Source organism: Pseudophryne corroboree, chromosome 6 (genome assembly GCF_028390025.1).
Source record: "Pseudophryne corroboree isolate aPseCor3 chromosome 6, aPseCor3.hap2, whole genome shotgun sequence".
Classification (NCBI taxonomy): Eukaryota; Metazoa; Chordata; class Amphibia; order Anura; family Myobatrachidae; genus Pseudophryne; species Pseudophryne corroboree.
In genome coordinates, this window is record NC_086449.1 from 88,015,064 (window position 1) to 88,034,886 (window position 19,823).

At 48.2% G+C, this 19,823-nt stretch overlaps 7 protein-coding genes and 1 pseudogene across 7 annotated transcripts; 3 read left to right on the forward strand and 5 right to left on the reverse strand.

Annotated features, from left to right (window-relative positions):
* Positions 1-205: 205 nt before the first annotated feature.
* On the reverse strand, positions 206-1,472 carry LOC134934842 (histone H2B 1.1-like). Its single transcript, XM_063930187.1, has one exon. The coding sequence runs from the start codon at positions 1,442-1,444 to the stop codon at positions 1,064-1,066; it is 381 nt and encodes a 126-aa protein (XP_063786257.1). The 5' UTR covers positions 1,445-1,472; the 3' UTR covers positions 206-1,063.
* Positions 1,473-1,687: 215 nt separating this feature from the next.
* On the forward strand, positions 1,688-2,644 carry LOC134936396 (histone H2A type 2-B-like; annotated as a pseudogene).
* Positions 2,266-3,413, reverse strand: LOC134936394 (histone H3). The gene has a single exon (XM_063931429.1). It carries the CDS (start codon positions 3,357-3,359, stop codon positions 2,949-2,951), a length of 411 nt encoding a protein of 136 aa, XP_063787499.1. The 5' UTR covers positions 3,360-3,413; the 3' UTR covers positions 2,266-2,948.
* Positions 3,414-10,750: 7,337 nt separating this feature from the next.
* On the forward strand, positions 10,751-11,596 carry LOC134936391 (histone H1B-like). The gene has a single exon (XM_063931427.1). It carries the CDS (start codon positions 10,828-10,830, stop codon positions 11,479-11,481), a length of 654 nt encoding a protein of 217 aa, XP_063787497.1. The 5' UTR covers positions 10,751-10,827; the 3' UTR covers positions 11,482-11,596.
* Positions 11,597-13,506: 1,910 nt separating this feature from the next.
* Positions 13,507-13,887, reverse strand: LOC134934326 (histone H2B 1.1-like). The gene is made up of 2 exons (XM_063929785.1): positions 13,744-13,887; positions 13,507-13,605 (listed from the first exon to the last, which is right to left on the reverse strand). Exons 1-2 carry the CDS (start codon positions 13,885-13,887, stop codon positions 13,507-13,509), a joined length of 243 nt encoding a protein of 80 aa, XP_063785855.1.
* A 184-nt stretch (positions 13,888-14,071) lies between these two features.
* Positions 14,072-14,629, forward strand: LOC134936393 (histone H2A type 1-like). Its single transcript, XM_063931428.1, has one exon. The coding sequence runs from the start codon at positions 14,093-14,095 to the stop codon at positions 14,552-14,554; it is 462 nt and encodes a 153-aa protein (XP_063787498.1). The 5' UTR covers positions 14,072-14,092; the 3' UTR covers positions 14,555-14,629.
* Positions 14,630-14,731: 102 nt separating this feature from the next.
* LOC134936395 (histone H3) lies at positions 14,732-15,815 on the reverse strand. The gene has a single exon (XM_063931430.1). The coding sequence runs from the start codon at positions 15,757-15,759 to the stop codon at positions 15,349-15,351; it is 411 nt and encodes a 136-aa protein (XP_063787500.1). The 5' UTR covers positions 15,760-15,815; the 3' UTR covers positions 14,732-15,348.
* Positions 15,816-17,257: 1,442 nt separating this feature from the next.
* On the reverse strand, positions 17,258-17,569 carry LOC134934327 (histone H4). Its single transcript, XM_063929786.1, has one exon. It carries the CDS (start codon positions 17,567-17,569, stop codon positions 17,258-17,260), a length of 312 nt encoding a protein of 103 aa, XP_063785856.1.
* Positions 17,570-19,823: the final 2,254 nt, after the last annotated feature.

Consider the following 19,823-nt stretch of genomic DNA (forward strand, 5'->3'; position numbering starts at 1 on the left):
CTAGCACTACACTATAATTTATTTTAAATAATAGATTACTTTAATTAGCACACTGTGCTGTTTTTAGACTGATTTATATTAAAGTAAAAAAAAAAAAAAATAGAATTTATCTGCTTAATAATATTTATTTTTAAAAAATTATGTCTTGAGAATACGGACATATGCTACACTGTTTTATTATCCTTTTATATATATTGTTCACATAAATAATAAGTATATACTAACAAATGACCTGCACAACCTCTTTGGGATTGGAAGATGAATTTTCAAAATGGATAAATGAGTCGACCTGATATCGGCGGCAAAATATAAATGCAACGCAATGGCACACAACTTCTCTCTGGTTACTATAACGACTGCTGTAAAAGAATCCCCAGCTCGGTCTGAGTGTCAGCTCTGCGCTTCAGTCTCTCTTCTCCCTGTAATAATGAGCGCCGCTGATACTGCACTCAGCCAATCCCGCTCCGGAACACTGCGGCTCAGCCACCCCTGTATCTCTGTTACTATAGGGAGCACGGCTGGCATGTGTGCCTAAGCCAGCATTGTATTGTGCGATCATAAAGATCTCCTTTCATTAAATGCAGCTAAACGGAACCTGATGTCTTATAATGGATTCGGTGCAATATACCTGCAGTGACACCGGAGATTGGATCCCGGTGTTACACGTGCAGTGATACAGTAACAATAGCATTCTACACAGGGCATCTTGAAAGACAAACAACCTTTTAACAACTGTGTTTATAGGAGAGTCAAAGTGTTACGAACAACGGGACCAATTGTTACAATCTACTGATACTTTGTAACATTGGAATAAGACAATAATTCTCTAGTTCTGCAGCAGCTACACGGGCAGTCACTGCTCTATGGATTGCTTTATGTAAGCACTAATGCTGACATCTGTAATATGATGACTATATATGACCGATCTACATCAGGAACTGAAATACATAAGACAGATTTGCAAGCAGCACATATAATAACCATGATAATCACAGCCCGATTAGAGGAGGTGGGTGGCTCTTAGAAGAGCCTTTGTGTTGATGTGGGTTAGAGAAGGGGGTGATTACTTGGCGCTGGTGTACTTGGTGACGGCCTTGGTGCCCTCGGACACGGCGTGCTTGGCCAGCTCTCCCGGCAGCAGCAGGCGTACGGCGGTCTGGATCTCCCGGGAGGTGATGGTCGAGCGCTTGTTGTAGTGAGCCAGGCGGGAAGCTTCTCCGGCAATGCGCTCAAAGATGTCATTGACAAAGGAGTTCATGATGCCCATAGCCTTGGAGGAGATGCCGGTGTCAGGGTGCACCTGCTTCAGCACCTTGTAGACGTAAATGGCGTAACTCTCCTTCCTGCTCTTCCTACGCTTCTTCCCATCCTTCTTCTGGGTCTTGGTCACCGCTTTCTTAGAGCCTTTCTTAGGCGCTGGGGCAGACTTTGCTGGATCAGGCATTCTAGAGGATCTTTTCGGCACAATGCAGAAAATCTGTGTCTGCTTACCACATCTGTTTTATTTATAGGCAACTTATGCAAACGAGGCATCACCAATGCAAGCTACACTATTGGGTAGACGTGTCATGTGACACTGGTTGGCATCTTAACCCCTCCCTTCTTTTTGCGGATTGGTCTGTGGATGAAGTTGAGCTGCATTAGTTAGCTTGTAAGCAGACCGTCACCAATCACAGAGCATGTCGCTTCTGAGTATATATGTAAGAGGAGGGCGGTGTTTTCACAAAGTGTTTTTGTTAAAAAAAGAGCTTTTAATCTCATTGAACCTCGCAAGTATGTCTGGAAGAGGAAAACAAGGCGGCAAGACCCGGGCTAAGGCAAAGACTCGCTCATCCCGGGCCGGTCTCCAGTTCCCAGTCGGTCGAGTTCACCGTCTGCTAAGAAAAGGAAACTATGCTGAGCGAGTGGGAGCCGGTGCCCCGGTCTATCTGGCCGCGGTGCTGGAGTATCTGACGGCTGAGATTCTTGAGCTCGCCGGAAACGCCGCCCGTGACAACAAGAAGACCCGCATCATCCCCGCCACCTGCAGCTGGCTGTGCGCAACGACGAAGAGCTCAACAAGCTGCTCGGTGGGGTGACCATCGCCCAGGGAGGCGTTCTGCCCAACATCCAGGCCGTGCTGCTGCCCAAGAAGACCGAGAGCCACAAACCGGCCAAGAGCAAGTGATTTTACTGCTAGATACTTGTCCCCGCAACACAAAGGTCTTTTCAGAGCCACCCACCCTGACCCCAAAGAGCTGATTCATTGCTTTGATCTGGGATTCATTAGCCAAGTGTAGCGGGATAGGAGGGAGTGCCATTGTGTGCGCTATAATACTGAAGGGAAGGAAATTAGAAGTAACTTGTAGCATTGCTTTACTGTCCCGCAAACATCCAGTAATTTATTTTATGTAGCGATCTTCCTCCAATACCACTCAAGTCGCTAAATAGAATGAAAATAATATAGCACAGAAAAGCTTTTCATACAATACTGAGAGCAGGAGATCTTGAGTCTGTTTCGAAAGACACTAGAGTGGGGGCCTCTCAAACTATGCGGGGAAGTTTCAGAGTCGGAGCGGCACAGCTAAAAGCTCGGCCCCCAGATAAAGTACTGGAGAGCCTAGGTGCTAGAACTATAGGTAGAGATCTACTGTAGCTACATCTAGACCGTGTGGATAGCTCTGTATAGCAGACCCATGACTGCCCATGTGCCCTGACTGCACGCCGTATAGAGGAGGCTCCTTACTGGAGTCAGGGCAGCGGCAAGCTGGAAGGACGGTGAGGATTATTACAGATCAGGGGCCAGGAGCTGTGTGACTACTAACTATAAGGAAACCGTGCAGAGAAAGGATTTAACATTCTTCCTATTAAACACCAATATGTAGCTTATGCTTCAGCTAGGTTATAGAAAGATTTGGTGGCTCTGAAAAGAGCCTTTGTGTTGTTGCGTGTATAGGAGTGCCGAGTATCTATGCCCTCTCCCCTCGGATCCTGCGGGCCAGCTGGATGTCTTTGGGCATGATGGTCACCCTCTTGGCGTGGATGGCGCACAGGTTGGTGTCCTCGAAAAGCCCCACCAGATAAGCCTCGCTGGCCTCTTGTAGGGCCATGACGGCGGAACTCTGGAAACGCAGGTCGGTCTTGAAGTCCTGGGCGATCTCCCGCACCAGCCGCTGGAAGGGCAGCTTGCGGATCAGCAGCTCTGTTGACTTCTGATAGCGGCGGATCTCTCGAAGGGCAACAGTCCCTGGACGGTAACGGTGAGGCTTCTTCACACCTCCGGTAGCTGGGGCGCTCTTCCGGGCGGCTTTGGTTGCCAGCTGCTTTCGGGGAGCTTTCCCTCCAGTAGACTTGCGAGCGGTCTGCTTGGTCCTGGCCATTTTTCTATACTCTAACTCTACAGAGCTATAATAAAACGAAGCAAGAATGAAAAGGAGCTGCCGCTAACGTCTCTATTTATGCACAGTGTTGAGTTGTCATTGGATAAGTTAGAGACGCCCAATTTCCTGATTGGTTTATGCATTGGGCGTTGTCATTTAAAAAAAAAACCGCCAAGACTTTCTGTTGCTCCTTTATTTTATATAACCGGCAGGCGCGGGAACGAAATGAGTCACGAGGTATTATCACGATTCAGCCATAACGATTACACTGTAATCACAGTAAACCTGGAAGTAATTGCTGTCAGTCCAGCATGAAGAGACAACCAGTCAACATACATAGCACACGGCGCTGATACAGGACTCTAGTCTAAAGAGTCTTGGAAAAGAAACGTGATTATAAGCAGTGCTGAATAGCTCCCATCGGCGGGAATAGTATTGTAAGGAAACAACAGATGTTCCTTACAAGCTGTGCTCAGACTCCCTTCTCCCTGTTCCTCTTTCTTCTCCTCATGGCTTCTGGGCTTTACCTTATTTCTCCAGTCACACCCATTATATTCTATGCTCTGTTTTTCTCATGTCACTATTTTTTGCACCCTTCTCTCTATTTTTATAATCTCTCTCTCCTTTTATCAGCACCCACACTTCCTTCACCATAACTCTTTACACAAACATTCTTTCTCAATACCCATTTGTCTTCTCTCTGTAAAAAGTTGGTTGTTCTGGAGATCTAGTGTGTATGTCTCAATGTGGGTATGGTGCATACACTACAGGCACTATGGAGACTGTCCTTATGTGGAAATTAAATAACCTTGAACTAACGTTGGGGTGGGGATCCTAGAGCTCTGAAGGGGTGTGGATGCTGGCTACCCTCATTCCTAGTGAGCAACAGCTAGACCAACAGATGTCTGGTACCCTGGTCCAGCCACCGTGGTGGGCACCTCCTTCTGTAACTTTCCCGTGAGCGTCTTGTCCGTATTGGCACTTGGCAGCATGATCAGAGTTTCTGGCACAAGGTAATTTTCTCTATCGTCCTAAGTGGATGCTGGGGTTCCTGAAAGGACCATGGGGAATAGCGGCTCCGCAGGAGACAGGGCACAAAAAAGTAAAGCTTTACTAGGTCAGGTGGTGTGCACTGGCTCCTCCCCCCATGACCCTCCTCCAGACTCCAGTTAGATTTTGTGCCCGAACGAGAAGGGTGCAATCTAGGTGGCTCTCCTAAAGAGCTGCTTAGAGAAAGTTTAGTTTAGGTTTTTTTCTTTACAGTGAGTCCTGCTGGCAACAGGATCACTGCAACGTGGGACTTAGGGGGAAAGTAGTAAACTCACCTGCATGCAGAGTGGATTTGCTGCTTGGCTACTGGACACCATTAGCTCCAGAGGGATCGAACACAGGCCCAGCCGTGGAGTCCGGTCCCGGAGCCGCGCCGCCGACCCCCTTGCAGATGCTGAAGCGTGAAGAGGTCCGGAAACCGGCGGCTGAAGACTCCTCAGTCTTCATAAGGTAGCGCACAGCACTGCAGCTGTGCGCCATTTTCCTCTCAGCACACTTCACTGGGCAGTCACTGAGGGTGCAGAGCGCTGGGGGGGGGCGCTCTGAGAGGCAAATATAAACCTTATACAAGGCTAAAAATACCTCACATATAGCCCATAGGGGCTATATGGAGATATTTAACCCCTGCCTGACTGGAAAAATAGCGGGAGAAGAACCCGCCGAAAAAGGGGCGGGGCCTATCTCCTCAGCACACGGCGCCATTTTCTGTCACAGCTCCGCTGGTCAGAACGGCTCCCAGGTCTCTCCCCTGCACTGCACTACAGAAACAGGGTAAAACAGAGAGGGGGGGCACATTAATGGCTATATATATATATATTAAAGCAGCTATAAGGGAGCACTTAATATAAGGATATCCCTTGTATATATAGCGCTTTGTGGTGTGTGCTGGCAGACTCTCCCTCTGTCTCCCCAAAAGGGCTAGTGGGTCCTGTCTTCATTAGAGCATTCCCTGTGAGTTTGCGGTGTGTGTCGGTACGTGGTGTCGACATGTATGAGGACGATATTGGTGTGGAGGCGGAGCAATTGCCAAATATGCAGATGTCACCCCCCAGGGGGTCGACACCAGAATGGATGCCTTTATTTGTGGAATTACGTGATGGTTTATCTTCCCTTAAACAGTCAGTTGAGGACATGAGGCGGCCGGACAATCAATTAATGCCTGTCCAGGCGCCTCAAACACCGTCAGGGGCTGTAAAACGCCCTTTGCCTCAGTCGGTCGACACAGACCCAGACACGGGCACTGATTCCAGTGACGACGGTAGAAATTCAAACGTATTTTCCAGTAGGGCCACACGTTATATGATTTTGGCAATGAAGGAGACGTTACATTTAGCTGATACTACAGATACCGTAAAACAGGGTATTATGTATGGTGTGAAAAAACTACAAACAGTTTTTCCTGAATCAGAAGAATTAAATGACGTGTGTGATGAAGCGTGGGTTGCTCCTGATAAAAAGTTGATAATTTCAAAAAAGTTATTGGCATTATACCCTTTCCCGCCAGAGGTTAGGGCGCGCTGGGAAACACCCCCTAAGGTGGACAAGGCGCTCACACGCTTATCCAAACAAGTGGCGTTACCCTCTCCTGAGACGGCCGCACTTAAGGATCCATCAGATAGAAAGATGGAAGTTATTCAAAAGAATATATACACACATGCAGGTGTTATACTACGACCAGCTATAGCAACTGCCTGGATGTGCAGTGCTGGAGTAGTTTGGTCAGAATCCCTGATTGAAAATATTGATACCCTAGATAGGGACAATGTTTTACTGTCGTTAGAACAAATAAAGGATGCATTTATCTATATGCGTGATGCACAGAGGGATATTTGCACACTGGCATCTCGGGTGAGTGCTATGTCCATTTCAGCCAGAAGAGCCTTATGGACACGACAGTGGACAGGCGATGCGGATTCAAAACGTCACATGGAGGTTTTGCCGTATAAAGGGGAGGAGTTATTTGGAGTTGGTCTATCAGACTTGGTGGCCACGGCTACTGCCGGGAAATCCACTTTTTTACCTCAAGTCACTCCCCAACAGAGAAAGGCACCGACCTTTCAACCGCAGCCTTTTCGCTCCTACAAAAATAAGAGAGCAAAGGGCTTGTCGTACCTGCCACGAGGCAGAGGAAGAGGGAAGAGACACCAACAGGCAGCTCCTTCCCAGGAACAGAAGCCCTCCCCGGCTCCTGCAAAAACCTCAGCATGACGCTGGGGCCTCTCAAGCGGACTCGGGGACAGTGGGGGGCCGTCTCAAAAATTACAGCGCGCAGTGGGCTCACTCGCAGGTAGACCCCTGGATCCTGCAGATAATATCTCAGGGGTACAGGTTGGAATTAGAGACGGATCCTCCTCATCGTTTCCTGAAGTCTGCCTTACCAACCGTCTCTTCCGAAAGGGAGAGGGTGTTGGAAGCCATTCACAAGCTGTACGCTCAGCAGGTGATAGTCAAAGTACCCCTATTACAACAAGGAAAGGGGTATTATTCCACTCTATTTGTGGTACCGAAGCCGGATGGCTCGGTAAGGCCTATTCTAAATCTGAAGTCCTTGAACCTCTACATAAAAAAGTTCAAGTTCAAGATGGAGTCACTCAGAGCAGTGATAGCGAACCTGGAAGAAGGGGACTTTATGGTATCCTTGGACATCAAGGATGCGTATCTACACGTTCCGATTTACCCCGCACACCAGGGGTACCTCAGGTTCATTGTTCAAAACTGTCACTATCAGTTTCAGACGCTGCCGTTCGGATTGTCCACGGCGCCTCGGGTCTTTACCAAGGTAATGGCCGAGATGATGATTCTTCTTCGAAGAAAAGGCGTATTAGTTATCCCATACTTGGACGATCTCCTAATAAGGGCAAGGTCCAGAGAACAGCTGGAGACAGCTTTAGCACTATCTCAAGAGGTGCTAAGACAACACGGGTGGATTCTGAATATTCCAAAATCCCATTTAATCCCGACAACTCGTCTGCTGTTCCTAGGAATGATTCTGGACACGGTTCAGAAAAAGGTTTTCCTTCCAGAGGAAAAAGCCAAGGAGTTATCCGATCTGGTCAGGAACCTCCTAAAACCAGGAAAAGTGTCAGTACACAAGAGTCCTGGGAAAAATGGTGGCTTCTTACGAAGCAATTCCATTCGGCAGATTCCATGCAAGAATATTCCAAAGGGATCTGTTGGACAAATGGTCAGGGTCGCATCTGCAGATGCACCTGCGAATAACCCTGTCACCAAAGACAAGGGTGTCACTTCTGTGGTGGTTGCAGAAGGCTCACCTATTAGAAGGCCGCAGATTCGGCATTCAGGATTGGATCCTGGTGACCACGGACGCCAGCCTGAGAGGCTGGGGAGCAGTCACACAAGGAAGAAACTTCCAGGGAGTATGGACGAGTCTGGAAAAGTCTCTTCACATAAACATTCTGGAACTAAGAGCAATCTACAATGCTCTAAGCCAGGCGGAACTTCTCCTGCAAGGAAAGCCGGTGTTGATTCAGTCGGACAACATCACGGCGGTCGCCCATGTAAACAGGAAGGGCGGCACAAGAAGCAGGAGTGCAATGGCAGAAGCTGCCAAGATTCTTCGCTGGGCGGAGAATCACGTGATAGCACTGTCAGCAGTGTTCATCCCGGGCGTGGACAACTGGGAAGCAGACTTCCTCAGCAGACACGATCTTCATCCGGGAGAGTGGGGTCTACATCCAGAAGTCTTCAACATGTTAATAGACCGTTGGGAAAGACCAATTGTAGACATGATGGCGTCTCGCCTCAACAAGAAACTGGACAAATATTGCGCCAGGTCAAGAGATCCACAGGCAATAGCTGTGGACGCACTGGTAACTCCTTGGGTGTACCAGTCAGTGTATGTGTTTCCTCCTCTGCCGCTCATACCAAAGGTATTGAAGATCATACGGCAAAGAAGAGTAAGAACAATACTAGTGGTTCCGGATTGGCCGAGAAGGACTTGGTATCCGGAACTTCAAGAGATGCTCACGGACGAACCGTGGCCTCTACCTCTGAGAAGGGACCTGCTACAGCAGGGTCCCTGTCTTTTTCAAGACTTACCGCGGCTGCGTTTGACGGCATGGCGGTTGAACGCCAGATCCTAAAAGGGAAAGGCATTCCAGAAGAAGTCATTCCTACCTTGATTAAGGCACGGAAGGAAGTCACCGTGAAACATTATCACCGCATTTGGCGAAAATATGTAGCGTGGTGCGAGGATCGGAGGGTTCCGACGGAGGAATTCCAACTGGGTCGTTTCCTACATTTCCTGCAATCAGGATTATCTATGGGTCTCAAATTGGGATCCATTAAGGTTCAAATTTCGGCCCTGTCAATATTCTTCCAAAAAGAATTGGCCTCTGTCCCTGAGGTCCAGACTTTTGTCAAGGGAGTACTGCATATACAGCCTCCTGTGGTGCCTCCGGTGGCACCGTGGGATCTAAATGTAGTTTTAGATTTCCTCAAATCCCATTGGTTTGAACCATTGAAAAAGGTGGATTTGAAATATCTCACATTGAAAGTGACTATGTTACTAGCCCTGGCCTCTGCCAGGAGAGTATCTGAATTGGCGGCTTTATCTTATAAAAGTCCTTATCTAATCTTCCATTCGGATAGGGCAGAACTGCGGACTCGTCCGCATTTTCTCCCTAAAGTGGTATCAGCATTTCATCTGAACCAACCTATTGTGGTGCCTGCGGCCACTAGCGACTTGGAGGACTCCAAGTTGTTGGACGTTGTCAGAGCCTTAAAAATATACATTGCAAGGACGGCTGGAGTCAGAAAATCTGACTCGCTGTTTATATTGTATGCACCCAACAATTTGGGCGCACCTGCTTCTAAGCAGTCGATTGCTCGTTGGATTTGTAACACAATTCAACTTGCACATTCTGTGGCAGGCCTGCCACAGCCTAAAACTGTAAAAGCCCACTCCACAAGGAAGGTGGGCTCATCTTGGGCGGCTGCCCGAGGGGTCTCGGCATTACAACTCTGCCGAGCAGCTACGTGGTCGGGGGAGAACACGTTTGTAAAATTTTACAAATTTGATACCCTGGCAAAGGAGGACCTGGAGTTCTCTCATTCGGTGCTGCAGAGTCATCCGCACTCTCCCGCCCGTTTGGGAGCTTTGGTATAATCCCCATGGTCCTTTCAGGAACCCCAGCATCCACTTAGGACGATAGAGAAAATAAGAATTTACTTACCGATAATTCTATTTCTCGGAGTCCGTAGTGGATGCTGGGCGCCCATCCCAAGTGCGGATTATCTGCAATACTTGTACATAGTTATTGTTAACTAATTCGGGTTATTGTTAAGGAGCCATCTTTAAGAGGCCCTTTCTGTTGTCATACTGTTAACTGGGTTTAGATCACAAGTTGTACGGTGTGATTGGTGTGGCTGGTATGAGTCTTACCCGGGATTCAAAATGCCTCCCTTATTGTGTATGCTCGTCCGGGCACAGTACCTAACTGGAGTCTGGAGGAGGGTCATGGGGGGAGGAGCCAGTGCACACCACCTGACCTAGTAAAGCTTTACTTTTTTGTGCCCTGTCTCCTGCGGAGCCGCTATTCCCCATGGTCCTTTCAGGAACCCCAGCATCCACTACGGACTCCGAGAAATAGAATTATCGGTAAGTAAATTCTTATTATTCTTCACTAGGGGTTTATTTCCTGGCAGTCTGAGAGGAATGGGACCAGGGCACCACAGCCATCTTCCTAGCTATAAGATCGTTGGTGGGAAGTGCCAAACGCACTCTTCACAGCCAGAAAAACCCCAGGGATGTGTAACCAGCAATTGTATCTACTAAGCATACTTACCTTGTCCTAGTAGCTATGATTCATAGACAAGAGCGCCAGCACCGTGTGAGGCATCATGCCTGTGCTATGTACCTGTGTGTTCAAGAGCCAACACGTCATCTTTATGTGTTTTATTATGCACCCTACTCTGCACAGAGTGTGCTGCAAATCACCTTCATTATCTACAGGGCCAGGAGGAGACAGATAGGTCAGAATGGACGTATTAGCCTCACAGTAAAGGAGAGATGTGTTACAGGCCGGGCACTTCCATCCTGCTGTGGGTGAGCTTCCAGTCGCTATGCCTGTCCTCCTTCTCAGCGACTAGGCCAGCAATGGCCATATAGGGTTCGAAGAGACTTGGAGTACGAGTGCGGTACAGAGAGCCGGCTCGCCGCTCTCGTCATGCCCTATAAAAGACTGTTTTTCTGCGCTAGAGAAACACAAGGTGAGAGCAGATCCCCCCAAACACTCAGGCAGGAAAGAGTTTACACGGCTGCTTATTCCGCCAATGGGAGCACAGGAGGCGCCAAGCTCAACAGCCAATCACAGCAGGCAGTGTATATTAGAGACATCCGGATCTGAGAGAGAGTTTACTTAGTACTTCTGTATTAGGTATTTTGTTGTACGCTAACATGGCAGAAACTGCACCAGCCGCCTCCGGTGTCCCTATATCAGAGGGCGAGGCCAAAAAGAAGAGGCAGCCGAAGAAAGCTGCAGGGGGAGCTAAGAAAAGCTCCAAATCTTCCGGACCCAGCGTCTCCGAGCTGATTGTAAAAGCCGTGGCCGCCTCCAAGGAGCGCAGTGGAGTTTCTCTTGCCGCCCTGAAGAAGGCTCTGGCTGCCGGAGGCTACGATGTGGAGAGGAACAACAGCCGCATCAAAGTGGGGGTGAAAGGATTGGTGACCAAAGGAACTCTCACCCAGGTGAAAGGCACCGGCGCTTCCGGCTCCTTAAAACTCAATAAGCAGGTGGAAAGCAAGAAGGCCGCCCAGAAGCCCAAGAAACCAGCGGCAAAGAAAGTGGCCACATCTCCGAAGAAGCCCAAGAAAGCTCCGAGTGCAGCCAAGAGCCCCAAGAAGGTGAAGAAACCCGCAAAAGCGGCTGCTGCCAAAATCCCAAAGAAGCCTAAAACTGTGAAGCCTAAGAAGGCGGCCAAGAGTCCCGCCAAGAAGGCAGCGAAGCCCAAATCCGCCAAGAGTCCGGCTAAGAAGGCACTGAAACCCAAAGCGGCAAAAAGCCCGGCCAAGAAGGCAGCTAAGCCCAAGAAAACTGCGGCCAAGAAGTGATAAAAGAGCCGCCGCAGCCTCGCTTCCTTGTTATCCCCACAAAGGCTCTTTTCAGAGCCACTCACCCTGTCCCGGCAGAGCTGTAGGCGCACGACGTCACCTGTAGAGTGATTAATAGCATACTTGCCTACCTGACCCTCTCCATGAGGGAGAAAATGCTCTGGTCCTGGACTTTCCTGGTAATGTATGATTGCCATCACCTGTGGTGAGCTAGTTAATTGATAAGAAAGGTGTTTCACCACAGGTGATGGCAATCATACATTACCAGGAACAGAGCATTTTCTACCTCATGGGGATGGTCAGGTAGGCAAGTATGATTAATAGTCGCCAGATATGAATGATTTATTGTCTCTGAGAGAACACTAATGGTGGCGGTATTATAGGGCAGATACAGTATCTCAGCGCATGAAGGTCGTTATACCCATCATGCAATTTGTTTCATGTAAGTTCCTAAGGTCTCCATTGAATTGTCTCAGACAGGCAGTGGTCTAATCAGTAGACTAAACTAGAATTCGCATAGACATTATTCATGCCAGCAGCAGAGAGCTATTATTCCTACGATCAGACGCTGCTAGTACTGGACGGGTTATTTCTATGCGTGGCAGCTGTATAATGAGTACAGGAGGTAGATGTATTGCAGCGCTGCTCAGTATGACAGTGTTCAGCGCTAATCACACGCTACATAAGCAATGTGTCTGCTGAGCCGTGGTACAGAGAGCAACAGGAGAAAGATCGTGTTACCCAAGATACGCCAGTCACCCGCGCTTATCTACACTACACAAGCTCGCCTCACACAGCGGCAGCTGATATCTCGTTTCCTCTGCCACACCGTCACAAAGCAGGTCCTGTTCAGACCATCTAATTAGGCTTTATGTTCCCAGAGTACAAAGGGAAGGAATCTTATTTACCTCACGTCTAAATAAACAATTATGGTAAAGGAAGAACGATACATAGAAGCATTTCTTGATAAGTAGTGACATTTCATCTCTCTAAAATGATAAATAGCGTGTTTCTCGGTGGATACATTGTAATGAAACCTACACTGCCGCCTTGGGATAGGAGGGAGATTATTCAAAATGGACCAATGACAGCCGAGCAGAAATCGGCGGGAGGGTAAAAAAATACATTCGCCGGAGTCAGCAATTCAAATCGCAGCCTGAAAAAACCTCCTCTCTCCCATTCTCCCACCGACATTGCCGCTTGTGCCTGGGCCCTATGTGACGGCTAGCAGTATTCCTGGCGCCTGGGTTTGGTTATTCTGGTTAAAGCTCCCAATTGATAAGCGCTCCGGCATTACAGCTGTTGGTCCCTTTTATATCACTGTATAATGCGCCACTTATCCGCATGTGGTATTGTATATGGGGCCAGCTCAATATAAACCTGAGCGCTGCAGCTACTATACTCAGCCGAGTCTCTATCCAGGTCACTGCTGCACAAATAACCCTGGAAGCGGTGTTACTGTTATTCCAGTATAAGGAGCACTCAGAGCAGGTGTGCCTACACAGGAATCACGTGGTGTCATCACTAAACACATTGATACATCTAAATGGATCCTGTTCTCATGAAACTGACTGGGAACAATAGAACCGCAGTAACGCCGGAGTTTGCGCCCTGGTGCTATTTCTGCAATTATAGGAATAGACTGACACAGGTCATCGTGCAGTAATTATCTCCAACTGTGTGTATCCGAGATGCAGAGTGATCATAATACTGGCACCAATTGTTAGTGTAAAGAGACTTTGTAACATTTTAATCAGATCCAATAATTTTCCAGTTCTACAACTACACGGGCAGAGTATGGCTGCTTTCAGCACCTACAAGGAACTTTTCTAATGTAAGGAATATCGAGAAACCGGTTCTGTAGTAACAAGAATTATAAACTGCAAGACTCAGTCTATACAGCCTGGGGTACTGTGATCCAGCCAAGTAGACACAGCACAAACCATCATAGTCACAGCCCGATTAGAGGAGGTGGGTGGCTCTTAAAAGAGCCTTTGTGTTGATGTGGGTCAGAGAAGGGGGAGATTACTTGGCGCTGGTGTACTTGGTGACGGCCTTGGTGCCCTCGGACACGGCGTGCTTGGCCAGCTCTCCCGGCAGCAGCAGGCGTACGGCGGTCTGGATCTCCCGGGAGGTGATGGTGGAGCGCTTGTTGTAATGAGCCAGGCGGGAAGCTTCCCCCGCAATGCGCTCAAAGATGTCATTGACAAAGGAGTTCAAGATGCCCATAGCCTTGGAAGAGATGCCGGTGTCAGGGTGCACCTGCTTCAGCACCTTGTAGACATAAATGGCGTAACTCTCCTTCCTGCTCTTTCTACGCTTCTTCCCATCCTTCTTCTGGGTCTTGGTCACTGCTTTCTTAGAGCCTTTCTTGGGCGCCGGAGCAGACTTCGCTGGATCAGGCATTCTAGATGTTCTTTACAGCACAATGCAATGCAAGCTACACTATTGGGTAGAAGTGTCATGTGACACTGGTACGCATCGTAACCCCACCCTTCTTTTAGCGGATTGGTCTGTGGATGAAGTTGAGCTGCAATTGGTCAGCTTGTAAGCAGACCAATCACAGAGCAAGCAGCATGTCGCTTCTGAGTATATATGTAAGAGGAGGGGGATGTTTTGGAGATATTTCTTTCAGTTGAAAAAGAGGTCTTTTTTTGTTATCTCATTGAACCTCACAAGCATGTCTGGAAGAGGGAAACAAGGCGGCAAGACCCGTGCTAAGGCAAAGACTCGTTCATCCCGTGCCGGTCTCCAGTTCCCAGTCGGTCGAGTTCACCGTCTGCTGAGGAAAGGTAATTATGCCGAGCGAGTGGGAGCCGGTGCACCGGTCTATCTGGCCGCGGTGCTGGAGTATCTGACGGCTGAGATTTTGGAGCTCGCCGGAAACGCCGCCCGCGACAACAAGAAGACCCGCATCATCCCCCGCCACCTGCAGCTGGCTGTACGCAACGACGAAGAGCTCAATAAGCTGCTCGGTGGTGTGACCATCGCCCAGGGAGGCGTTCTGCCCAACATCCAGGCTGTACTGCTGCCCAAGAAGACTGAGAGCCACAAATCGGCCAAGAGCAAGTAACGTGATGCTGGCAGCTTCCACCACAGATCCGATATGTACCCGACACACAACACAAAGGCTCTTCTCAGAGCCACCCACGTCTTCTCAGGAGAGCTGTGTGTACTACCATTGTCATTACTGTATCGCTAGCCGCGCTTTTATTAACCACACTTCATTCACAGACTGTGGTGCAGGGAACAGGATCATTCTGTATTATACATTACACATGTATGAGCTTTAGCTGCTTTATCATTTTGCTAATGTTACGATGCTCTCACTTCCGGCGCTCTTTCCAATTGTGGTTTAGTCTAGTGATCGCATAAATGTTCCCTCTGCTATCACTGCATTCTGCCATTGAGGCCCCTTCAGCTTTTCTGGGACGTGCACTGATCGTATATAGCCGGGATTTCCTACCTAAGCTCGGCTTTGTGTGCGAGTGATCTATCTTATCACACGGCGCAATGAGAAAACGATATTCTCTATCCGTGCGCTCCTCACTGCAGGAGACATGCTGGAAAAGCAGCAATTCTCCAAGGCGATGTATCGGGAACACTGGTATAACCGTGCTCTGGCCGTCATGGAATTATTTCATACATACTGTGTAAACATTTCTTTATCCCTCTGGCTTTTGTTTATCTCTTCATCATAACGTATACATGTATTAGATTTGTCCAGTCAGTTGTAGATCGGAACGGAGGGTTCGTCACAACTGGATGATGCTGACATTTATAGGTTTGATTCAGCTAGTTTATAGGAAGATTTGGTGGCTCTGAAAAGAGCCTTCGTGTTGCTGCGTGTATAGTAGTGCCGAGTATCTATGCCCTCTCCCCTCGGATTCTGCGGGCTAGCTGGATGTCTTTGGGCATGATGGTCACCCTCTTGGCGTGGATGGCGCACAGGTTGGTGTCCTCGAAAAGCCCCACCAGATAAGCCTCACTGGCCTCTTGTAGGGCCATGACGGCGGAGCTCTGGAAGCGCAGGTCGGTCTTGAAATCCTGGGCGATCTCCCGCACCAGACGCTGGAAGGGCAGCTTGCGGATCAGCAGTTCAGTGGATTTTTGGTAGCGGCGGATCTCTCTGAGAGCAACAGTCCCGGGACGGTAGCGGTGAGGCTTCTTCACGCCGCCAGTAGCTGGGGCACTTTTCCGGGCGGCTTTGGTGGCTAACTGTTTGCGGGGAGCTTTCCCGCCGGTGGACTTCCGCGCTGTTTGCTTGGTCCTGGCCATATTTCACAAGAAGCAACTGCAAATACTACTGTACAGCTATAACAATGAGAAAAATGGCTACATGCAAACCTATTTATACACAGTGCTGCACCCTGATTGGATAACGCCGCCTCCACCGATTGGTTTTAAATAACCGTTTGAACTATGGGGAAAAAACCACCATTTCTAGTAGCAGATAATTGTTACAAAAATCGACATGAGAAGGCGTTGATTGTTTTATATATAATTTAACCACTTTAGCCGGACTGCGCAATTTATTTTTCAGTGTGAGCTGGGAATACACCAGCCAGTTGTATCCAAGTCAATTTAGTTCTTTAGTTAATAATGTACACATTGTGTAGGATGTAACAGGGCATTGGATACAATGTGTATATATAATGTATTTCCGCTTATAACTCATCGGCTCATACCGCTTCAGCTCAGCTTCCAACTCTGCAGCTATTACATTTATTTCGCCTTGACCAGGTCTCATGTATTAGAGGTGTAATGTCCCGGTGATCACACAGTATAGTGCTATGATCATGTAATGATCTATGTTACTGGGGCAACAGCAGAGTTATTCCTCTCAATTCTGAGTCCATATGAAGGATATATTTTACTATTATTTTTTCACTTCCACAAAATATAGTAGTTCCCCTCCCCAGACCAAGGATTTTTTTTTGTCTTTGATGAGAACAGGGATTTCTTACCATTCAATTGACAAAAGGAACTCAGCGCTGAGAAGACGAAAATCTGTAGAGAGTTGCGAGCGTAAAACTATACAATCAATAACAACCCGGTGCAAACATCAAATCAATCGATATAAAAGACAAAACAGTTCATTTTGGTGTTGGCACCGATTTGAAATAATGATATTTTAAAGAATTGATAATTTTATTGAATAACTTTTTATTTTATTTTTTTCCTTCCAGCGCTTATTTTTATGGTAGATTTCTTCTGAAGATTTCCTTAGGGTTATATCTATAGGAGATCACACATTCCTCCTCACAGCTGTGGGTCTATTAAAACAGAGATCTTGTTATCTAGCAGCGCCCAAAAGGTACCATTGGTTTTAATGCAGATACCTAATTATACATCCCCATAGCAGTCTGTCTCCTGTTGTAGTTATTCCTATTCATCTGAGCAATACTAGTTACAGTAGCTAATACTATGTAGACATCATAGAAACACGATTACAGAACCCGCCCCAGAATAGAACATTATTACACCTTTAGAACAATCTGCACAGCCTGTGCAAGTCTATGGAGCACCACTGACACCTACAGTAGTTGCAGAATATAACGTTATTAAATGGTGGCCGTAAATCAGCTATATATTACATGCATGGAGAGCGGATAGACCGTAACCTAATACAAATAAGGTTCTCTCCCCGGTGTATAGTCAGGAGAAGCAGTGTAGAGTAATACTGGCGCATGGTTATAGCTCTCTCATAGAAGAGATGGGCGGCCCTGAAAAGGGCCTTTGTGTGCGGATGATGGTATTAGATGCGCCTCAGTGTTTAGCCTCCGAAGCCATACAGAGTGCGTCCCTGGCGCTTGAGAGCATAGACCACATCCATAGCGGTGACAGTCTTCCTCTTGGCGTGCTCGGTGTAAGTGACGGCGTCCCGGATCACGTTCTCCAGAAACACCTTCAGCACCCCGCGGGTCTCCTCGTAGATGAGGCCGGAGATGCGCTTCACGCCTCCTCTCCGTGCTAGACGGCGGATAGCAGGCTTGGTGATGCCCTGGATGTTATCCCGCAGCACCTTCCTGTGGCGCTTGGCGCCTCCTTTCCCGAGCCCCTTACCGCCTTTACCTCTGCCTGACATGTTCCTTCCTGATCACTGCTGTAACTATACCACAAAGAGAAACCTCTGACTGTTATGTCACTGCCCTGAGATCTTCCTCTTATAATGTTTGGGCGGACTTAGAAGAAAACCTCTGTGCTATGAGGGCGGGGTCATTTTCAGCGTCACTTCCTGTTCTTTGTGAAACTGTTTCAATAGGGACAACATTTCGAGTCCAAATCCTCCTGATACATATATTAGAGCTCTCCTACAGATCTCACCCCCCATACATACACTGATTGAATAGCAGCGTCCATGTGTCTAATGATACGCGTGTCCCTATTACATGGTAAATATGACATCACTGTCTCTATGGAGCTGCTGGTTCCCTCCCATCCCCCCTTTCTCATTTTGAAATATCACTTCTCTAGGTGTGAATGTGAACTTGCCTGTGATGGTCAGCAGTCTCTGCGGAGACCTGAGGCTTCTCCTGCGTGTCCATCTCTAGACTGCAGGGTGACCATCATTTCCTGTATACCTGGGTATAGCCTGTAGTACAGATTTCATCATACGACAGTGGCGTGCGGTGAGGTCATTGGCTGGTGAGGCACTGCAGCCATAATGATCCGCAAAGTCCGGCGATGAACCTTACCGCCACTTGTGATGTCATGGAAGTAGGCTGACAGTGCCTGCCTACTTCTATTTTTTTTATTTAAACATTTATTTATTTTTTACAAATATGTGTTTTAGGTAGCCCTTGAGTTGAAATAGTTGGAAGATTTGGGATCAGAGTTAGGTACCCCTTTTTATACCTTACAGGAGACAGTACCCCAATTTACACATTACGGCAGACAGATTCCCCTTTTTTACACATTACGGCAGACAACGTCCCGTTTTTACACATTACGGCTGACAGCGTCCCCGTTTTTTACACATTACGGCAGACAGCGTCCCCGTTTTTACACATTACGGCAGACAAAGTCCCCGTTTTTTACACATTACGGCAGACAAAGTCCCGTTTTTACACATTACGGCAGACATCGTCCTGTTTTTACACATTACGGCAGACATCGTCCCGTTTTTACACATTACGGCAGACAACGTCCCATTTTTACACATTACGGCAGACAGCGTACCCGTTTTTTACACATTACGGCAGACAGCGTCCCCATTTTTTACACATTACGGCAGACTGTGTCCCCATTTTTTACACATTACGGCAGACAGCGTCCCCGTTTTTTACACATTACGGCAGACAACGTCCCGTTTTTACACATTACGGCAGACAGCGTCCCCGTTTTTTACACATTACGGCAGACAGCGTCCCCGTTTTTTACACATTACGGCAGACAACGTCCCCTTTTTTACACATTACGGCAGACAACGTCCCGTTTTTACACATTACGGCAGACAGCGTCCCCGTTTTTTACACATTACGGCAGCCAAAGTCCCCGTTTTTTACACATTACGGCAGCCAAAGTCCCCGTTTTTTACACATTACGGCAGACAAAGTCCCGTTTTTACACATTACGGCAGACATCGTCCTGTTTTTACACATTACGGCAGACATCGTCCCGTTTTTACACATTACGGCAGACAACGTCCCGTTTTTACACATTACGGCAGACAGCGTCCCCGTTTTTTACACATTACGGCAGACAGCGTCCCCGTTTTTTACACATTACGGCAGACAGTGTCCCCATTTTTTACACATTACGGCAGCCAGCGTCCTTGTTTTTTACACATTACGGCAGACAGCGTCCCTGTTTTTTACACATTGCGGCAGAAGTCCCCTTTTTTATTTTTCTTATACAATACAGTGAGAGAGTGAGAGAGTGAGAGAGTGAGAGAGTGAGAGTGAGAGAGTGAGTGAGAGTGAGTGAGTGAGAGAGTGAGAGTGAGTGAGTGTGTGTTACTCACCTTGGGGGGGGGGCACGATCCACCATCCACAGGACAGCTGCGGCGACGCTCCGGAGCCCTTTAGAGCAGAAGATAGCCGGCGGCAGCAGGAAGCTGCTCTCTGGGGCTGAGAAGGGACGGCGGCGGCGGGACTCACGGACGACGGCGGCGGCGGGACTCACGGACGACGGCGGCGGAGGGACAAGGACCACTTGCAGTGCCGGGACAGAGACTTGCGCTCCGGGACAGCTCCCCTCCCGCTCTGCTGATTCCGGGCTTCTTGCTCCACCGCTGCCGCTGCTGGTCACTCTTACAGGGGCGTGCTATGGGTTGAAAGCATGCCCCTGTCACTCCCCTGTCGAAGCGGCACTTCCACTAAGTGCCGCTTCAGCTGCAT